The sequence below is a fragment of the Tenrec ecaudatus genome, chromosome 7 (assembly GCF_050624435.1).
Source record: "Tenrec ecaudatus isolate mTenEca1 chromosome 7, mTenEca1.hap1, whole genome shotgun sequence".
In the NCBI taxonomy this organism is placed as follows: domain Eukaryota; kingdom Metazoa; phylum Chordata; class Mammalia; order Afrosoricida; family Tenrecidae; genus Tenrec; species Tenrec ecaudatus.
This window is the reverse complement of record NC_134536.1, coordinates 72,240,666-72,260,118: the sequence shown is the minus strand read 5'-3', so window position 1 is coordinate 72,260,118 and position 19,453 is coordinate 72,240,666. Positions and strand designations below refer to the sequence as shown.

Sequence of the window (19,453 nt, the reverse complement as noted above, 5' to 3'; positions counted from 1 at the left end):
GGCACTTTTGAGTATACAGAGGTGATGCGGTGAACGATGAGCACAACAAAAAACTCTCAAATAAAAGCTAGAAGGACACCCCTGCTGTTTATTCAAAATGAAAAACATACTGTATCAAAATATGCAGACATTAAAAGTAATTTTCACAAAAGATGTTTGTAAATAAGTTGAATGAAAATAGCAGTTGCTATGGCAGAGTATAATTGGGATAGGCAATTTGGAAGACAATTTTATGATACCTATGTGGCCAGTACCATGACTCAGCAATTTCACTCTTCAATCTCAACTGCTTGGTAAACGTTCACGCGCATGTGAAGACAGTGAATCAAAATATATCACTATAATGCTTTATGTCAGAGAAAAAATTACAAACTCTCTAAATGTTCACTACTAGAAAATAAACATACACTATTGGTGATACAACTATTAGCGATAGTTATATATGTAGGTACAATATTACATGTTTAAAACATTTTGCTTAGCTTTTTATAGAATATTAAAAGCTATGTACCGTATATACTCAAGTATAAGCCAGCCCGAATATCAGCTGAGGCACCTAATTTTACCACAAAAACTGCATTAAAAATGTGCTGAAAAACTTGGCTTATACACGAGTATAAACAGTAGGTTATATATAGAAAACTCCATATAGTTTTAGAATGTCAACACTGTGGTATAAACAACCTAAGAATAAAACAGACTAGTCAGAAGTCCTCTTTTTGCATTTTTAGTGAGTCCTCACACAAAAACATATTCTGACTTTTATTTCTTTTCTTGTTTTATTGCAATACCTCGAGCTTATTGTGAGTTTAGTTTACTATGCTTTTTCCAAATTGAGATTTTTAAAAATAATTGACATTTCACATTTTTTCTAATATGTGTGTTTTTTGGCCACACATTTTCTCTTAGCTAGTATTAGTTATATCTCATAACATTTAATGTTTTTATATTTTCCAAATTTAAAAAAGGAGCATTAGTCTAAGAATAAAATCCAATAAATTTCTGCAGTATAAATCATAGCATATTTTGTCCTCAACAGATTATAGTAAAGGAAAATATATGTGCAAAAAAGAATACAATAAATGGCAGAAATAGGGCCGGTAAGTATCCTAAGCAGAAGTGGATCAAGTTGAGGGAGAATGATTATTTTCATCTGAGAAAATGAAAGAGGAATTGATTGAAGGGCAATTGGCTACCAGGTCCACAAAGTCATTTAGGAAATTCCGAAACAGGCTATACGCTTAAATTATTCATTATAAATAGCTTCATTTTGATTATTTAGCTAACTCTACTTTAAAAACTCAAACCAAAAGAATAGCTTATTAAGAGCTTACGATGTGATGGACAAAGTCCCCTGGTAACAAAGAGGTTCAGGTGAGGGCCACAAGGGATGCAGTTTGCACCGACCAGCTGCTCCACTGGTCAAGATAAAGCTTTCTGCTCCAAGAGGACGGGCAGCCTCAGAAACTGACAGGCTCTACTCATTCCTAAAGGGTCTCTGTGGGTCAGGATGGGCAGATTGCAGGGGATTTGGTTTGTTCTGACGTCATACACACGTTTCAGCACTTTACATTTTTTGATTATTCCTGGGCGAGCCACAGAGTGCTGGTGGCAGTGTGGTTCTGCACCAGGCTGCTAACTGAAAGGGAAATAGTTGGACACCACTAGCTGCCCAAGGGTTTTTTTACTCCCCCCCTTAAAGAACAGAACTGCCCCTGGGGGTTTCCAAGTTCTACCCTGCCCCCAGGGTTTCTGCCATGATGGGTTGACATCCACTCAGTGGTGGTGAGAGGAGGTAAATGGTATTGCTATTATACCCTGTGGTGAAGTAAAATTACTGGTTTGGACAAATCACCCTCTCACGGGGATCACCTAAGACCATTGGAAAATACCTAGCTCTGAAGGTCTTAGGAACCAAGACACCCCTCCTCTGTCTCAACCTTGGCTTTCAACGCATACTGTCGCAAATTGTAGCAATGTAGTTTACTCTTGTTATATTAAGACAGTTACCCATGCTATACCATGCTTCCAGACAAAATTTCATTTATTTGTAGTTAGAAATAAATATTTCATAATATATAATTACATATTGTTTTCCTGATTAATCACTATGCTTTAATTATGTTCAATTTGTAACAATGAAAATACATTCTGCATATCAGATATTTACAATACAATTCATAACAGTAGCAAAATTAGTTATGAAGTAGCAACAAGCATAATTTAATAGTTGGGGGTCACCACAACATAAGGAACTGTATTAAAGGGTCACCGCATTAGGAAAGTTGAGAACCACTGATCTATGGTCTTTATAACTCCCAGAAAATAACTGGAAATAAGGTGTAGACGACTCTGGTTCTCACTGAAAAGATTGGTCAGTTTTGCCATTTTGCTGGGTGACAGGGCACACCATCTCAGAAGCTGGAAGAGAGGAATCCCACAACCATGCAGAAAGGAGAGCCACTGGAAGAGCATGTGTGAGATTCCTGCCTGTAGCAGAGACAGCAGAGGCTGCAGCCCTGAGACCGTGAGACAGAGCAGAGGAGTGCTAACAGGAACGCACTCCGCAGGCAGAGCAGCAAGCTTCTGGCCCACGAACAAGTAAAGCTGTGGTTCAGGCAGGAGTCTGGCCTGACAAGTGGGATGCCCTCTGGGCAATTACCAGACTAAAGGAGCTGTGCAAAGTAGAAGCCCAGGATGAGGCTTGCCCTTCAAGTGGCAGAGAAGAGGTGCTGCAGAAGAAAGAACTCTAACCTCAGTGTTTTCTGATCTGACTTGATGTAGTTAGTTATTTTGCTTACTAAACCCCCCAAATTCTGAGTACTGTTTTTGAGTTCTGTGTGGTCACTGTAATGGATTACCACACCCAGCTGAGAAGAGGAGTGGCTGGGAAAGGTGGCTGGTGTTCAACTAGGGTCACAAGGGTGGAAGCTAGATGGATGTCTGATAGGAATTACCCTTCTACGGATGTACAGTTGGATTTTCCTTCCCCTTTGTATTGCTGGAGGAGGCCAGATTTGTTCATCACGTCATTTCCTTAGATCTTTTTACACATGGTGAAAATAAGGCACTGGAGAGTTATGTAACTTAATTGAGATTGTGTAGTTAATAAGCGGTAGAACTGTGATTTGAACCCAGGCTGTCTGGATTCAGTTCCGATGTGAATAAACAGTACTTAAGCTAAAAAAAAAAAAATACAAGTGAAGATTATAATTGAATATCTTACAGTGATAACTATGTTAACTTTCATTTCTCAAATAATACTTTTCAAACCAGAGTCTGACTTTTTGATCTAATAAATGTGACAAGAAAAAAAATCATACAAAAATATCAACTTGCTACACAAGGTGGTTTCAAAACTTCATGGAAAAATGGAATTAAGAGATAATGAAAATTCCGCACAAACTTTTAAAGCCCTCTCATATAAAAATGCCATTCAAATAAGTTTAAAGCAAAATTTACCTTGATTCTACAGGGAAAGGCTCATAGAGGAACTTTTTGTAAAAGTCTTTTTTGATGTCATGGACCAGAATTACAGCTTTGCCTTGGTCATCAAACTGAGGCCTTCCAGCACGCCCCATCATCTGGAGGACATCTAAAACAGGAGTGCACAAGGATATTTCACAAAGCGGCACAGAGCACAAGGCGTATTTACCAATTCTGGTATGCTTCTCTGACACAGAAGAATAAAGATAATATTTAAGAGCATGTGATGTTATCGCTGGTATCTACTTTTGAGTTCCTTCGATCACAAAATTATTTATTCAGAAAATTTATAATTCAATGATCACTTCCCGAAGATGGAAAACATGGCTCCTACAAGTGCCTCTCTTGCAGATTGTAAAAGATAACACACTTTCTTTAGTTATATGCTTAACAATACAAAATGAAAATTTAACACAAACATACAATCAAACTTCTGCACAGAAAAAAGCTCATTGAAAGAGTCGTGATTATTTCCCCCCATGAATCATGCTCAATTTTCTTTACTTCTACCAGTGTACTATAAGACTTTTTATACTGAATGAATCTCTCAGATAGAATTGATGTCATCTATATATATTCATTGAGGAAGATAATTGAACATATTTCTCTCTTTATAATCCACTGAAAACTTCAAATATATCTTAAATGGACCATTTATGTGCAAATGCATCAACAAATATTCTGGCTCTGTAAATCTTATTTCTAGTGAAATATCTTTATAATTTAACATTAGCAAAATTTCGTCACAATTTCTTAATCCATAATCACTATAAATCAGTACTTTAAATTACTTATGAATTTGAAACCATCAATTTTATTCTGACAATTATTAATAAATAAGGCAGCTAAAGGTTAAAAATAAATAAATTATAACATTCACATTAATAAAAATTTTATAATCTGCTCATATGGATATGTGACCAAATCTCTAACATTAAATTCATTCATATTTATCTTAACAAGGCTAAGAAAGAAGATTAATATAGTTCTGTAAAACTTTAGAAATTACCTGTAATCGGGAAATCCACATAACGTCTTGTTTTTCCATCATAGTATTCTGTTCCCTTAACAATTACCAAATGAGCTGGAAAGTTCACCCCCCAAGCTAATGTGCTTGTAGCAATAAGAACCTAAAAGATAAAAGACAGTATTTTACATCTCACTAAAATACAATTTTGCAGTTATCTTTGAACACGCACAGGGAAAATACCTGGACTTTACAGTTCACAAACAGTTCCTCCACTGTTTTCCGGTCCCGCTCATGCAGTCCAGCATGGTGCATTCCTATTCCAAAGGCGAGTGTCAGCTTCAGGTTGGAATCTCTGAGCGTTCCAATGATGTTGTCCATCTGAATGAAAACACTGTCATTACGTCATGTAGGTGCCTTACCTGATCTACTTTCTTAGCAAGGCTGCATTGAATTGTGTGTGCGCGTGCACGCATGCATGGCACTGCCCCTATAAAGGTTCATCTACAATTAGGATCACAGCATGACAAATTAAAGAGTATCTACTTAGTGAGAGTGTATATTACATACGAACTAAAGTTTAGACTTCAACCACATTGCCTTTATAAATAAAGGAGAAAGTCTGTGGGACAACGGACAAACTCTTTCAGACCCACTGCCATCAAGCCGATTCTGCCTCCTCGAGACCCCATAGGACAAGCTTTAACCGCTCCCTAGGGTTTCAGAGGCTGTCAGTCTTTTGGGGGGCAGACTGTCTCACCTTTCTCCCATGGAGTGGCTGGTGGGCTTGAACTGATGACCTTTCGATTAATATCTGATGTTTAATCCACTGCCGAGGTCTACCTCATTTCTTTTCTCCTCCTCTACTACTAACACCTTTAACATACACAGCCACACTTTCAATCCATTTACCCTCTAGATTGTGCATAAGCCAATTAATTAGTAGTACATCAAATTGCCAGCTAGCTAATTTTAAATGGAGTGCTATAATTTAGTAAAACACAAGGTCAAACAAGTCATATTCCAATTGTTTTCTTTCTCTTTTTTTCACTTTGAGTAGACTTAGGATGTCTCAATCTTTCTTATGCAGCAGCGAGTTGTCTCACACGAACAATTCATAAAATGAGACGTCTGACATTATAAGTAACTAATAATGTGTGAAAATATCACACAGATTAGGTAAGATGAAAGGACGTACAAATCAGAATGGTATTTACCAGTCTTAATGAACTGAACGCACTATATAAATCAGTTCATTCTGTTACATGTTTACCATTGGTGGCATGATTTTCTGGGATTCTTCATAAACTATTAAGCAGGAATATAAAAATATATAAACATAGGCCCATCTCTCCTCCTTTAAAATTAGCACAGAATAAACTGATACAAATGCATGCTACCAAAAAAAAAGCGCTAGTCTTAGCTCATAAATTAGCCATTATCAAGTGACAGCCTACTATCCATTTTTGTTTCATAGATCACAGCATCAAACAGCTTTAAATGACACTATCAAAATATAAATGCAATGTTATTCTTGCTCTGATCATTCATTTTGGAGAGTTTGTCTTTCCGTCTTTATGGCCTGAATAGCAATGCAGTGTTATAATTTGTTATGTCCAACGGTTATTACGTTAGGACCCCTGGTGGGGAACTGGCTAACCCAGAGCTCAGCAGGTCTGACCCACCAGCTGCTCTAGGAGAGAAGAGACGGCAATCTGCTGTGGTCGCGTGACAGCCAGGAAAACTGCGGGGAGTGCTACTCTGTCCTCTCGTGTTGCCGAGTCAGCATCTACTGGACAATACACAACACGGCCACAACCCAAACCAACCTTGTTTAACCCAAAGAAAGCCACAGAATTGTATAGCAGGTCTGCTCAGGCACCAATATTCCATCATTTAGCATCAGGGAATGCAGTTTCCCGTTGACTGCCTCCCCATTCTAAATTCACATGATCACTGCCTATCTGAATTGGCAAAAACCTGAATTCCTTATGTCTTATGGGAGGGAGCATGCATACACACACATACACATACCCTCCCTTCACTTATTCCACAGTCTGTTTGGGTTAATTCTGAATTATTCCAACATTATAAAAAGCAAATTTTGTAAGTGATATTAATGATTAAGCATAAACACTGAGTGTTTAATTCTGAAAGGTCTCAAAATTTAAACATATAAATCTCTATTACTGTCATTAAAATAAACAAAGTTTTATCTTTATCAAAATATAAACAATCTTAGGATAATAAAGGTTTATACATAATAGATATCATTATTAGTCCCTTATTATGTGCCAGACATTGTGCTTAGTACTTTATAAAGATTACCACAGGCAATATTTTATATAAAATAACAGTTCTAATATAATACTCAATTCATTTACATAACAAAATAGTTATTAATAAGAAGCCTCAGTGACCTTGAATAGTCTAGTATAGACTTTACAAATGTGGTTGTCTAAGAAAATGAAGTTTAAAAAAATACACGAGTCACTATTTTCCCAATTCTCCAGAGAGTATGCTTTGGAGACAAATACCTTCATTATATGAGGGGTGCCCCAAACCCTAGAAAACAGCTCAAATGGGCAGAGCTTTCATTGTCCACAGTTTTCCTCGTGAGACGCGCATCCAGCAACTGGCTCTGAGTCAGTGCACCCACTTGCATTGCCTGGGAAGATTCTCCCTGGTCACAGTGAATGTTTTCATAAAAGAAGTTTCACTTCAATCTTGATCTTTTTGGGATGGCTAATTTAAAAGAACAGTGGGCAGAAAATTTTGTTTTCTGCTTGGGAAAAATGCCACAGAAACTGTTGTGATATTGAACAAACTGTTGTGATATTGAACAAAGCTTAAGTGTATGAGTGGTTTTCTTGTTTCCAAAAAAAGTGAAATGTTGATTGGTGACAAACCTTGTTCTAGACACTGGTTAACTTCCCAAATGAACAAAAATGCCAACAAAATGCATGCACTTCTAGTCAAAGACTGACAATGGACCACTGAGGCGATTGGAAAGTTAGCTGGTCTATCGTGGAACTCAGTTCAGTGTTGGAACTTGGGTTCACTGGAAACATGCTGTGCTCCACAGTGACCCAAGGTCATTACTGGTAACAAGACAAGGTGCTATTTTTATGACCCCAAAAGCAAACATCAATCAAGTTAGTGGAAGGTGCTATCACCACCTCACCCCCAAAAGTTTGCTGAGTGAAATCAAAGATCAAGACAATGCTCATTTGTTGTTTTTTGATGTGAAGGGAATAGTGCATTTGGAGTTCATTCCACTAGATCAGACTGTTAATAAAGCTTTCCATTTAGAGATTCTGAAAAGATTGTATACAACTGTGACTAAAACCGGTTGATTTGTGGCAGATAGGGGACTGGTTTTGCCACCATGACAATGCATCTGCTCATGCAGCCATCTCAGTGTGTCAATTGTTGGCAAAAAGCAGCAAGCTTCTCTTGCCCTACACACCTTACTCACCTGACCTCACTCTGTGCGTCTTCTTTTTGTTTCCACAAATGAAGAAGGAACATGAAAGGACAGTGACTTGACAATGTAAAAGATGAAGAAAAAACGCGGGAGGTGCTGTCAGCCATCCAAACAGATGAGTTTGAAAAATGTTTCCAAGAATGGAATCGCAGATTTAACAAATGTATTAAATGTAATGGAGGGTCCTTTGAAGAGGATAAGATTACTTAGTAAAAAAATTTAAATACATGTCTTGTGTGTGTGTGTGTGTGTGTATTTTTTTCGGGGGGCGGGGCGGTAAATCTTTACAGATAAATTTTAACTCTGCAGTTCATTTCTCTTCAATTAACATTTTCTGTAATATATATATATATATATAAAATCTTTCCAATAAATAATCTTTTGAAATCAATCTGATACCTGAATACAGTATCCAATTTTAAAGACTCTATGCTCCGTAAGAAGTGGTTGCTCAGTCTCTCTCTCTCCACTGTGGAGGACTAGGCACATATGTAAACCGTTGGACCATTTACTTTAACTTGATAGAAATTTTTTGTATTTTAAATTTATTATACTCAAACGCTTTTATAGAAAGATAGGATTCCATCTAAGTAGACACATTACTCTGTGCCTGAAATACATTCCAGTCAGGATATAATTCACGGACTTGATGACAATGCTGGCTCCAAAAGAAAGGAGGAGACCAGATTGGACAAGAATGAGCTAACAGATTGCACAGCCCAGTCTGCTCCTTTGAGTGTGATATATTGTTTCAAGATGCTAAAAACCCGCACTTTCTCAAAGGATATCTGTTGTGCTGGTTTTCCCATTTTCACAGAATCCTCATTATCAGACCTCTGTACTCATTTCAAAGCACGTCAGACTCAGACCATATGCCACTGAATAATACTTATCAATTGTTTAAAATGCGCAGTAAAAGAAAGATGCGCCATAAAGAGAGTCATGAAAGTTAGGAAGACACTTTTTATTTTATAAAAATAATAAAACATCTCACATCTGGTACAGATGTTAAAGTGAAAACATTTCCTTATAATTACCAAATGTTAATTTCTTGAAAGGAATTTCTGTGATAAAACTTCATAGACTGAGGTGGGGCGAACTAACAATAAAAAGTAAGTTTTCTGAACTTTATCAATACTAATTTTCTTCCCCTCTGTTGGCCCCCTGAAGCCACCAAATGACTATACTGCTTATATAAAAATTTATTTGTACATACATTACATGTGAATTAAATATACAAATAAGACCTGGAAAATAAGATGTAAATACTTGCTATCTGCCATATATACACAGCATTATTCGCAATGTTTGATCTTTAGCTTGGTCCAATCTTGATGACAGCAGTAGGAAAGCTGGATTGTAGAGTGACATATGAAAAGATCTTCCTATAACATTCTAATTTAATGTACTGTACTCCTGGGATGAAATCCCCATGGAAGTGCTTCACATACAGTTTTGAATAAACAGTTTGGGTTTATTTTTTTGAGATTTCAGATTCCAGCACAACATGCTTGGAGATAATTTCCACATATTATAATGCTTTCAAAATACATGAAAGCTGCTAAAAGGGACATTATAGAGCTTTCTAAAGTAGCACACTTTTAAACAAATAAACACTGCATTAATATGAAATATATTTGTGAATGGTTACAAAGAAAGAGAATATAACCAAGATGAAGTTACCACTCCTTCCAGCAATATTCAGCAACTCTTAGCTAAGAAATGTAACAGTGCCATACAAATAAGTTATGGCATTTATTGAATCTTCAACAGTTCCAAGCACCATTCCCAAAGTACCTTACCTGTATTAATACACTTACTCTTCACAACAATCCCATAAAATGGGATTACTATTATCCTCTGCATACATGAGAAGTCACTGGGCGTACAAACTTAATATTCTGCTAACTGCAATGCTGAAGGGTTGAGTCCATCTACATGTGCCTCAGGCATGGTGAGTTACTTCTGAGAAAATCCTATGAAGCACTGATCTAGCACGACACATTTGGGCACTGCAATGAGCCAAAATCAATGGCATCACACCCAGTATGGGTCTTATAGCTGAAGAGAGGAGGCGAAAGGTTAAACAAGCCCCAACACCACATAGCTGCCAATACTACATCCCTGGAAGCATGGCTCTTAGCCACAAATGATAACCTCTAACCACCAATGGAATTCAAGGGATACATTAAGAACAATTTACAGTAGTGACATTGTTCATTTGGATTGTTATTTTAGACTGTACAGTAGAAACAAGATGATCTGCAATAATCAATAATGTGTTTGATTCACAGCTTACTACTTGAATGTACTTCCACACCTACATCTGAAAATGAAGATATCTAAAATGATCTTTTTATCTAAACTTGATGTTATCTTTTTCATCTCACTCATGATTTGCATTGGAACAACTCTTGTTTGTTTGCTATGGGGGGAATATTTTAGCTGTTGAGTCCTCTCTCTACGTTTACTGCATCTCTGTCCTTGTCGAGGACAGCTCTCCTATGTGATGTTTTGATCTCTCCCAGCTAGTGTGTTGTCAATGACTTCATTTACTATTTGGCAGGCTCTGCATTAGCTGTCTTAGAGTCCCCAATTAACCACTTGATAGCTTTCTGTTATTGAGAAAATCACTTAACTCTTCTAAACTCAGCTTCCGCATCTGTAAAACTGATATAACTGTCACTACCCTCACCAAACTCATGATGAAATGAGATCATGTAAACCCTTTGTGAACTAAAAGAAATATATCCACGATTACACTAAGAGCTTCACTTCTTTCTTTAGGGAGGACAGGCTTGACACGAACTAAGTCAACATAAAATACAACAACTTCCTATCTTGCGTGTCATGTGTACTATTTGGCTATTCTCAATTATAAAATACTCCATGAGTTTCAGATGCATTCTAATAGCCAATGGTCACCATATTTGCAGATAATGTCTGTTTGGACAATCTCTCACCCTAGTATTTACTTTACTGGCCAGCTCAGTCTCAGTAGAGACTGATCAAGGCAGAAAGCCCTTGGAGTAGGGATTCTACACTATAAGGTCAATCAATTTTAGTTTGATTTTGGAGAAAACAAAAGATAACCCAAACATCCAACATCACACAACATCCTTCAAAATAAAAATGAGATGGTTAACTCTGTATTAAACATGATTTATTTTCTCATTTTCAACAATTGCAAAGTTTATTTCAAATCCTGCTACTAGGTGCTCTTTCCTCAGAGGTCAACACGCTTATCTCACTGAACTGGCAAATGAATCAAAGATAGAAAAAAAGTCAAACTATCTTTAGTAGAAATTCCACCAAATCTGACATTGTGGGAGTTTTGAGCAAAGCCAGACAAAAGTTCATCTTTGTAAGGCTGGATTACTCATTTTTACCATAAAACAATCAACTTTTCAAACCTGTAAGAACATTTTCCTAGTATTTAAGCTTGTGAAACTGTTATCCGTCTTGTTTAGCTAAGACTTTTACCTGTACACCTATAGTAACTTTTCATGAACCCCTTTGAAGTACAGTGCAAATTCAAATGAACAATTTAATAGTGTTGCTTAATTTAGATGAGCCTTCCAGGCAAATAGTTGGAATTTATAAAGTTTAACTGTACTATTCTGCTGTCCCAAGGAATTCATTTTTTAGAAAAAGAAAAACAAAACAAAAAAAACCTTTTCACTGTCAGTTGGATGTTTTCAGAGTAAACAGAATTTTCATTCAATAATTCATACACATTTTATTTCATGTCAGTGACTGCAATCCCCACAATGTCCGATCACTTATCCCACGTCCTCGCCACATTTCCATGCCTTCTTTCCTAACTCTTCCTGCTCATCACATGTCAGCCTCTGGCCATCATGTTACCTCCACATGTATTCTGCCATGGCGCCCTCTAGTAAGAAAGCAATTGCATATCCTGTTGCAGATCCACCTTTTGGGAACAATGCAGACTTCAGAACACAACTTAGAACATAGTGGTCTAAGAACTTTAGGACAAGACGCCCTGCAGAATTCTAATTCATTTTCATTTGCTTAGACCAAAGTGGCTGGTGCTTTTTGATGCATATTTAATTTAGCTACCTGGTGCTGCAATGGGTTAAATGCTAAGCTCCCTGCAAGCTGGATCCACACCACTAGCTCTTTTGTGGGAAGATGAGGCTGTCCATCGCCTCAGTCTCAGACACTGCATACAGCGATTCTCTTCTATCTTTGAGTTGGAATGAACTCAGTGGTAGGGAGTTTGGTTGGGGGGTTGGACTCACTAAATATTGTAGAGAAAGAGAGCGGTGACTCTGCTGCTAACTGACAAGGTCCACAGGGGAGCGAGGGAGAGAATAAAGTCGAATTTCCATTCAAAAATCTTCTCTCCCTCCATAGGTATGACATCTCATTCAAGGTGTGCACGATGAGATAGTGACCGTCTTTTCTGATTTACCAGTAACTAGCACTCAGGAGAGCCTCCCCCCTCCCCCCCACCCCCCCGCTTTTTACCTTTTAGTGCCACCTGGCAACTATCCAGATGCTAGAATCATTGACTCAGGCACCTGGGGCGGCACTGCACTGCTGGTGGGAGCTGACAGGCCATACTTGCTACACACTGGATGAGAACAAGTTTAAACGGGTCTAGATGGAGCACGTGTCTTAGCTGCTTCCATTTCATCCTCTTTCCCCATGTAACCCTTTTCAAAATGGCTTCCGTTTACACAGATCACTGAAATCTTGGTCAATTTGTCTAGGATCTCCATGGGATAAACCTGCTAAGCGTGTCTCTGTCCTTATTCCACTCAACCTCCCTCTAGCATGTGTATTCCTGCCTCTGCGAGGCGAGGCTCTCTTCTACAGTGTTGTAGCTGTCCATGGTAGGAGTCAGCTCGTCGTCTCTACTGAAGTTAACGCAACAGTAAACTGTGCTCTCCCCAAATGCTGCTTATACATCCTAGCTGTGGTTAAAATCTCATTTGGGACTGGGTTATTTTTGTAATGTTAATAAGGCAGAGTTATTATAGGATGCGGCTTAAATTATTCTTCTCTGAGATATAAAAAGATTAAACAAGTATTTGGGGGAACAGAATAGAGATAAGGGAAGAGATGTTGAGTTACATGAAAATGATAGTCATAGGAGCAAAACTTCAGAAGAGGCAAGGATCTTCCTTTAGAGCTGGCAGAGACATAGAAAGATGGCCCCTGGTTCCAGTGACCTGAATTCAGACTTCTAAGCTCCTAAACTGTGAGAAAAAATAATCCCTTGTAACTTTTCTGTTATAGCACTACGAGATAATTGATATAGTCACACTGCAATACCTGTCTTGTTTCTCCATTCTTGGCCCGAGGGTCTCAGGTGTTCACTTGGGTTTGAATGCTATTTCTGCGCTACTAATTGAGCCCTCATGGCACTGTAGGTTAGGTGTTGGGCTGTTTAACCAAAACGTCATCAGTTCAAGCCCACTAACCACTCCCAGGAGGAAAGATGAGGCCGTCTGTTCCCATAAAGATGTACAGTTTTGGAAACCCTCTTCATGGTCTTGGCTGACTAGATGGCAGAGAGTTTTGATTTGCTATTCTACTAATATGTTCACCTCTCTGACACACTCTGGATCGTTCACACTACTTCTATATCCGTTCGCCGAGAGATCGCCGTTTGAACGTGGTGGACATACAACCTAATACACCTAACTGAAAACTTTGGGTTCTTTTTCTAGCTCAAATCTGTCTCCCTCCCTTCATCTTTCACTGTCAGCCTCCCTTATTGCAGCAAATGACACCATTATGTGTCAGGGGAAGCCAGCCCCTAACACATCATTACTGGTCTGGTAGGCACAATTGCACAGTGATAAGTAAGATCATAGTAAAGCTATAGAGAGCATGAGAGATAGAAGAGAAGTATTGAAATAAATGGAGTCAGACACGATTCATGGTAGCATGCTCACCTCAGCCCCGCTTGGTGGTCCACAAGGAGAGAGGGCGAGACTTTAATGCTAGCCCAGGCTTTTTATATTCTCTGGGGACATGCAAGCCCCCTAATTACAGGTGAGGACCTACGTCACAGGAAGGGGTTGTGCTATAAGTAGTAATGGGCGAGGGTGATCTAGGGATATCCACATAATAGGAAGAGGAGGTTTTGGGGGCATACACGTGGCAAGATGGGCGATCCTAGATACAGGATGGCAGCCTAACTTTGGATGTCACAGAGCCGGTTTGACCTGTTCCCTGGCTCAACTGATAGAGACCATTATCGGTGGGGTGTGAACTCCACCTACAGGAACCAAGCTAATGGCCCCAGGCCCCCCCCCCCCCCCCCCCCCCCCCCGTGGTGTGGGGAGACAGCAGTCTGGCGGGGACTGCCTTCAGGGAAGATGGCTGTGGGCATCTGACCCCCCCCCACATTATGTACCCCAATATTTCATTTACTATTGAAGAGCCATTCTTGATTCCTTTCCTCTTCTTACTCTCCATTCCTACTGATCGTAGTCCAAACGTCTCTCTTCATTTCCAATGCCATCTCCTGTAGGTGGCCCCAGGTCACCACCCTCAATTCCACTTGACTCCTCTTTAAAGCATTTGCCATTTAGCAGGCAAAAGCGATCTTCAAATGTGAATTGGGCCGTGTAATCTGTCTAGTTTAAAATCTTCGCTGTCCTGGACACGCCTCCTCTCAATGTTTGCTTGACTTGCTTCCTTCAGAGAGACTTTCTTAATTCATATTAATGTGCTACCTTGATTACTTCTCTCTTTAAAAAAATCATTTTATTGTGGGCTCGTAAAACTCATCACAATACATACATCCATTGTGTCAAGCACATTTGCACATCTGTGCCATCAACATTCTCAAGACATTTGCTTTCTACTTTCTACTTAAGCCCTTGATATCGGCTCATCCCCCGCCCCCGTCATAAACCCTTGATAATTTATAAATTATTATTATTTTGTCAGTTCTTACACTGTCCGACAATTACTTCTCTCTTTACTCTGATTAGTTTTTCACCATAAAAATTTATTTATGTATCTATTGTCTATTCCGCTCACTAGAATGTTGACTCCCCAAGGGCAAGAAATTTATTTTATTCATGACTGCGCCCTTCTGCTTCTTAGAAAAGTATGCGATACACAGAAAGATATAGAAAAAGGCCTTGCGCTATGCTCCTCCTAGCTTACTCTGCTCCTTCCCAACGGGACTCCTCAGCAGCTTTGGCACACTGTTCCTTGAGCTGAAATACTGGTGGCCTCTCTCAGCACAGCTGAGTACGTTCGTCATTCTTTGGAACTCAGCTTGAAGGTCAGTTCCGTAAGGAGGTCTTACCCTATCAAGTAAACTCCCATTCTCTTATTTGATCTCACTTCTTTTTTATTTCCTTCACAGCAATTTTATAATTTATAATATTTTATTGATTATTGTTAGTCTGTCTTTGATACTTAAGATTCTTTGACAACTATTATCAGTTACCTAGCACAATGCTCGGAAGTAGTGGGCATTTCATAAAAACATGTCTGTCATATGAATAAATACATATTCTAGCAAGGGTTACCTATTGAGGTAGAGGATTATGATTTTTAACAAAACAAAATAAAAACCTGAATCCTTGATATTCATGTGACAGAACAACCAATGCTGCTGAACATGAATGGGATACGATGTGATCTATCCAGCTATAAGTCTGGCTGTGTCTAACAACAATCCATAAACAGATGTCAAAGAACCAAATCAGAGGCTTGTGTGGAAAGGTAATTCATAAACATGCCCTGTACAAGCCAACTTCTGACATACTATCTCTACCTTCAGCCCACCTAGGCCCCAGAGCATATTTCTTATGTCAAGTTAATGGGAGGAAAACAATTCCATGTCCAGCAATTCCATGTCCAGTAGGCTTTAATAATGTGGTAGTACCGCAGTACTGCTTTCTGGGTAAAGAATAAAAGTAGGGTCTTAAGTATCTAACATTTTACCCCCAGACCGCGATTATATAAGTGAATGAGCCACTCTGTTCTGTGCATTCTTAATGAACAGATGACAGGAGCATGGCACGGATATTGTTAAAAGACAGACCGAAGGAAGGCAGGGCAAGCTTGTTTGTGGATGAACTTCTAGAATGGTCCCAGAAGAAAAGACTAGGTGGATCCCCTGAGGAGGCTTACCAGTAAGAACACATTGCAGATACTGCTGCTACTTGCAGAGGGAACAAATGACAAGTTCTGAGGCACTCTCCACGGGAGAGAGAGTGGGCTGTGGACAAGCCTGGCACTGAGCAATGCGAGGACAGCAGGCAAAGCCAACAGCTGCTCTGTGAGAGAAAACCTTAGAAGTGATCTACAGTGGAATTAGCTTGACGGCAGCTTTCCTTTCTAAAGGCTAACAGGCAGGCTGGCTCTTCTGTCTGGTTTAGTGGCAATATCTACAAAATGGTCAAGGTAGAAAAGATGAGGGTTTTTCATTTTTGAGGCAGACAACCACTGCCATTGCTCAGTACCTAGCAGTTACCAAAAGAAACTAACCTGGGATCATTACAAACTGCCAGGCCCACAGATTCAGATAATTACTTGGTTGTAAGGAGATTAAACCTAAGGCCTTCTATCAGAGAGTGCAAATCTACTTATCTGCAACACAATAGACATGTTCAGATTTGGAGTCTCTTTTCTCGCCCCATCATGGTTCTGTCAGGAGAACTGGGGCAGAATTATTAAATGAATTAAGTTCTCTTATGACATCTTTTAAAATTTTGTTCCTAAGGAGTTCAATTTCTAGAGAAAAGAAGACAGTGAGCTGATGCAATGAGGTATAATGGTTTTATTACATTTCTTCTCATCCAGAAATAGCTGCACTCACAGAAAGAAAAAAAAGACTTCTTAAAGACTGAGAGGGGCGTCTGGGAGAAAATACCTTGGCAAGACTGGGGTGTTACCTTGTGTCGTAGGTGCTGAAGCTTTGACCCAGTGCATGATTAACTTTCTCTCTTTGCCAGCACACACAGTCCAGGAACCAGGAAGGGAAGGTGGGTTTGTGCTCTTTGTGATGATAGTCACTTCCCCACCCAATGACACCCAGCAGACTCCGACTCAGTACAGCCCTGTGTAAGGTTCCTGAGCGTAGACAGCTTCACATGAACCAATAACCTCCCTTTTGTCTAGAAGAGCAGTCAGTTGGAATACGGGTAACCGGGGGGGGGGGGGACTGTTTCCTTTCCTACAACTTTACCTTTGCTGGTTTGGAGGCTTTAATATCCAAGAGATATGACAATTTACCCAGAAGCAGAACCAGCCATGTGGTCGCTTGAGGCACTCAGGGTACATGTAAAGTGGGAAAAAGCAAAATGTGGTCAAACATGTAGCTTGGGGTGTCTTATCCTGAATAAACTGAAGCATTGTGACACAATAAGAGCTTTGGGAAACTCACATGGACGCCAGTGAAATCCTTGAAGGTGTTTGCTTTGCTATATTTTAAGTCCACCACCCACCTGCCAGTTTGGTGTTCTGTGACCATTTGCATAGACATTATGATGCTGGTCTTTCAAAAAATGTTACAGGGTCACACACGATAGACAGGTTTCATCAGACTTTCCAGATTAAGATGGATTTAGATCTGGTGATCTACTTCCAAAAATTAACCAAAGAAAACTCTGAGTCACCCTAAAATACTGTTTGAGATAGTTCTGGAAGGTCGGTCCATAAGGGTTGGAAGGCACTCAAAAAAAAACAAAAACAAAAGTGGCCACAAGAATGAACTTGAGTAAGCTAATGCTCATGAAGATGGCACAGGAGCAGGTAATGTTTTGCTCTGTTGTACTACTTGCAGTTGACTCTCTGGTCACCAATAAAAATAACATATATTAAGCATAAGCTAAAATCCAACTTTTAATTCCTCAGGAATGTAGGTGTAGATGACTCTGATGGATTATATTAGGTGTTGACTAAAGAAAAATTAGGAAACAGATAGTGGGGAAACTTACTTAATGAAAAAATAGCTGTTTGGAGGGGCCTGCCCCAATCCTAACTATGTGGACACCTGCCCCTCCCCCTAGAAGAACTTATTTCAGAGGATGGCATTGAATCTACAGCTCTGGGAGAGGGACATTTCTGATCGGAGCACACGGGAGCAGAGGGGGAGGAAGGGAGAGTGGAGCACATGCTGGCCCACCAGGCCTTGTGGAGGATGTTCCCGCTCAGAGCAGCCAGTCCACCGAGAGGACCACACGGTCGGCCCCACTATGAGACACGATGTCCCTCACTGACCCATAGCCCTACAGGGGACAACACCAGAGACACTGTGTGGGAATTGTGTCTGATCTGATGCCGCCACACCAAGGCAAAACACTAAGGGGGTGAAACAGAACAGAAAAGGAATAGAGCAGTGAAGTCCCCAGGGAATGCCAAAGGTGGACTTTGGGGCCAGGGTTTGGTGCCCCAACAGACTGGACTGGAAAACACTCTTAAAGGCCAACAAATGATCCTTGAACTAACTACAACTACAAACTTTTCTTTCTTGTGTTTTGTTTTTTTGGTCATTAGTTTGTTGTTGTTTTGTTGTATATTGTTGCTTGCTTTTGCTCTGTCTTGTTTTTATGCATGTTATTATCTCCTCAGGTCTGTCTAAATAAGATAGGCTGGATGAACAATCTGGATAAAACAATGGAACTGACAGTTCCAGGGGGACATGGGAGATAGGGAAGTGGGGGAAAAGCTAGTGGTGTTAACAAACCAAAGGACAAGGGAAAACAAGTGATCCAAATCAGTGGTGAGGAAGGTGTAGGAGGCCTGGTAGAGCGTGATCAAGGGTAATGTAACCAAGAGGAGTTACTGAAACCCAAATAAAGACTGAGCATGATAGTGGGGCAAGAGGAACGTCAAAGGAAATAGAGGAAAGAGCTAAGAGGCAAAGGGCATTTATAGAGGTCTAAATAAAGCCATGTACATATGTAAATATATTTATCTATGAGGATGGAGAAATAGATCTATGTGCATATATTTATAGGTTTAGAATTAAGGTAGCAGAAAGATATTGGGCCTCCACTCAAGTACTCCCTCAATTCAAGAATACTTTGTTCTACTAAGCTGGCAGTCCATGATGCTCACCTTCCCGACACAATCACTGAAGACAAAGCAGGTGCATAAGCAAATGTGGTGAAGTTGATGGTGCCCGGCTATCACAAGATATAGCGTCTGAGGTCTTAAAGGCTTGAAAGTTAACAAGCGGCCATCTAGCTCAGAAGCAACAAAGCTCACATGGAAGAAGCACACCAGCCTGCGTGATCACAGGTGCCAAAGGGATCAGTTATCAGGCATCAAAGAACAAAAAATCTTATCATGGTGTGCTCACCTCCCTGATACTATCGCTGAAGACAAATGAGTACATAAGCAAATGTGGCAAAGAAAGCTGCTGGTGCCTGGCTATCAAAAGATATAGCATCTGAAGTCTTTAAGGCTTGAAGGTAAACAAGGGGCCATCTACCTGAGAAGCAACAAAGCCCACATGGAAGAACACCAGCCGGTGTGATCATGAGGTGTCGAAGGGATCAGGTATC

At 39.7% G+C, this 19,453-nt stretch overlaps 1 protein-coding gene across 4 annotated transcripts in view; it reads right to left on the bottom strand.

Annotated features, from left to right (window-relative positions):
- Positions 1 to 19,453, bottom strand: part of ASCC3 (activating signal cointegrator 1 complex subunit 3) — a 344,981-nt gene that overhangs the window by 92,601 nt on the left and 232,927 nt on the right. For all 4 annotated transcript variants that reach the window (XM_075554730.1, XM_075554729.1, XM_075554728.1 and 1 more), the window contains exons 31-33: positions 4,697 to 4,834; positions 4,496 to 4,616; positions 3,463 to 3,595 (exon numbers count right to left, since the gene is read on the bottom strand). In XM_075554730.1, the coding sequence (XP_075410845.1) occupies positions 3,463 to 3,595; positions 4,496 to 4,616; positions 4,697 to 4,834 (392 nt within the window). The remainder of the gene's footprint in view (positions 1 to 3,462; positions 3,596 to 4,495; positions 4,617 to 4,696; positions 4,835 to 19,453) is intronic.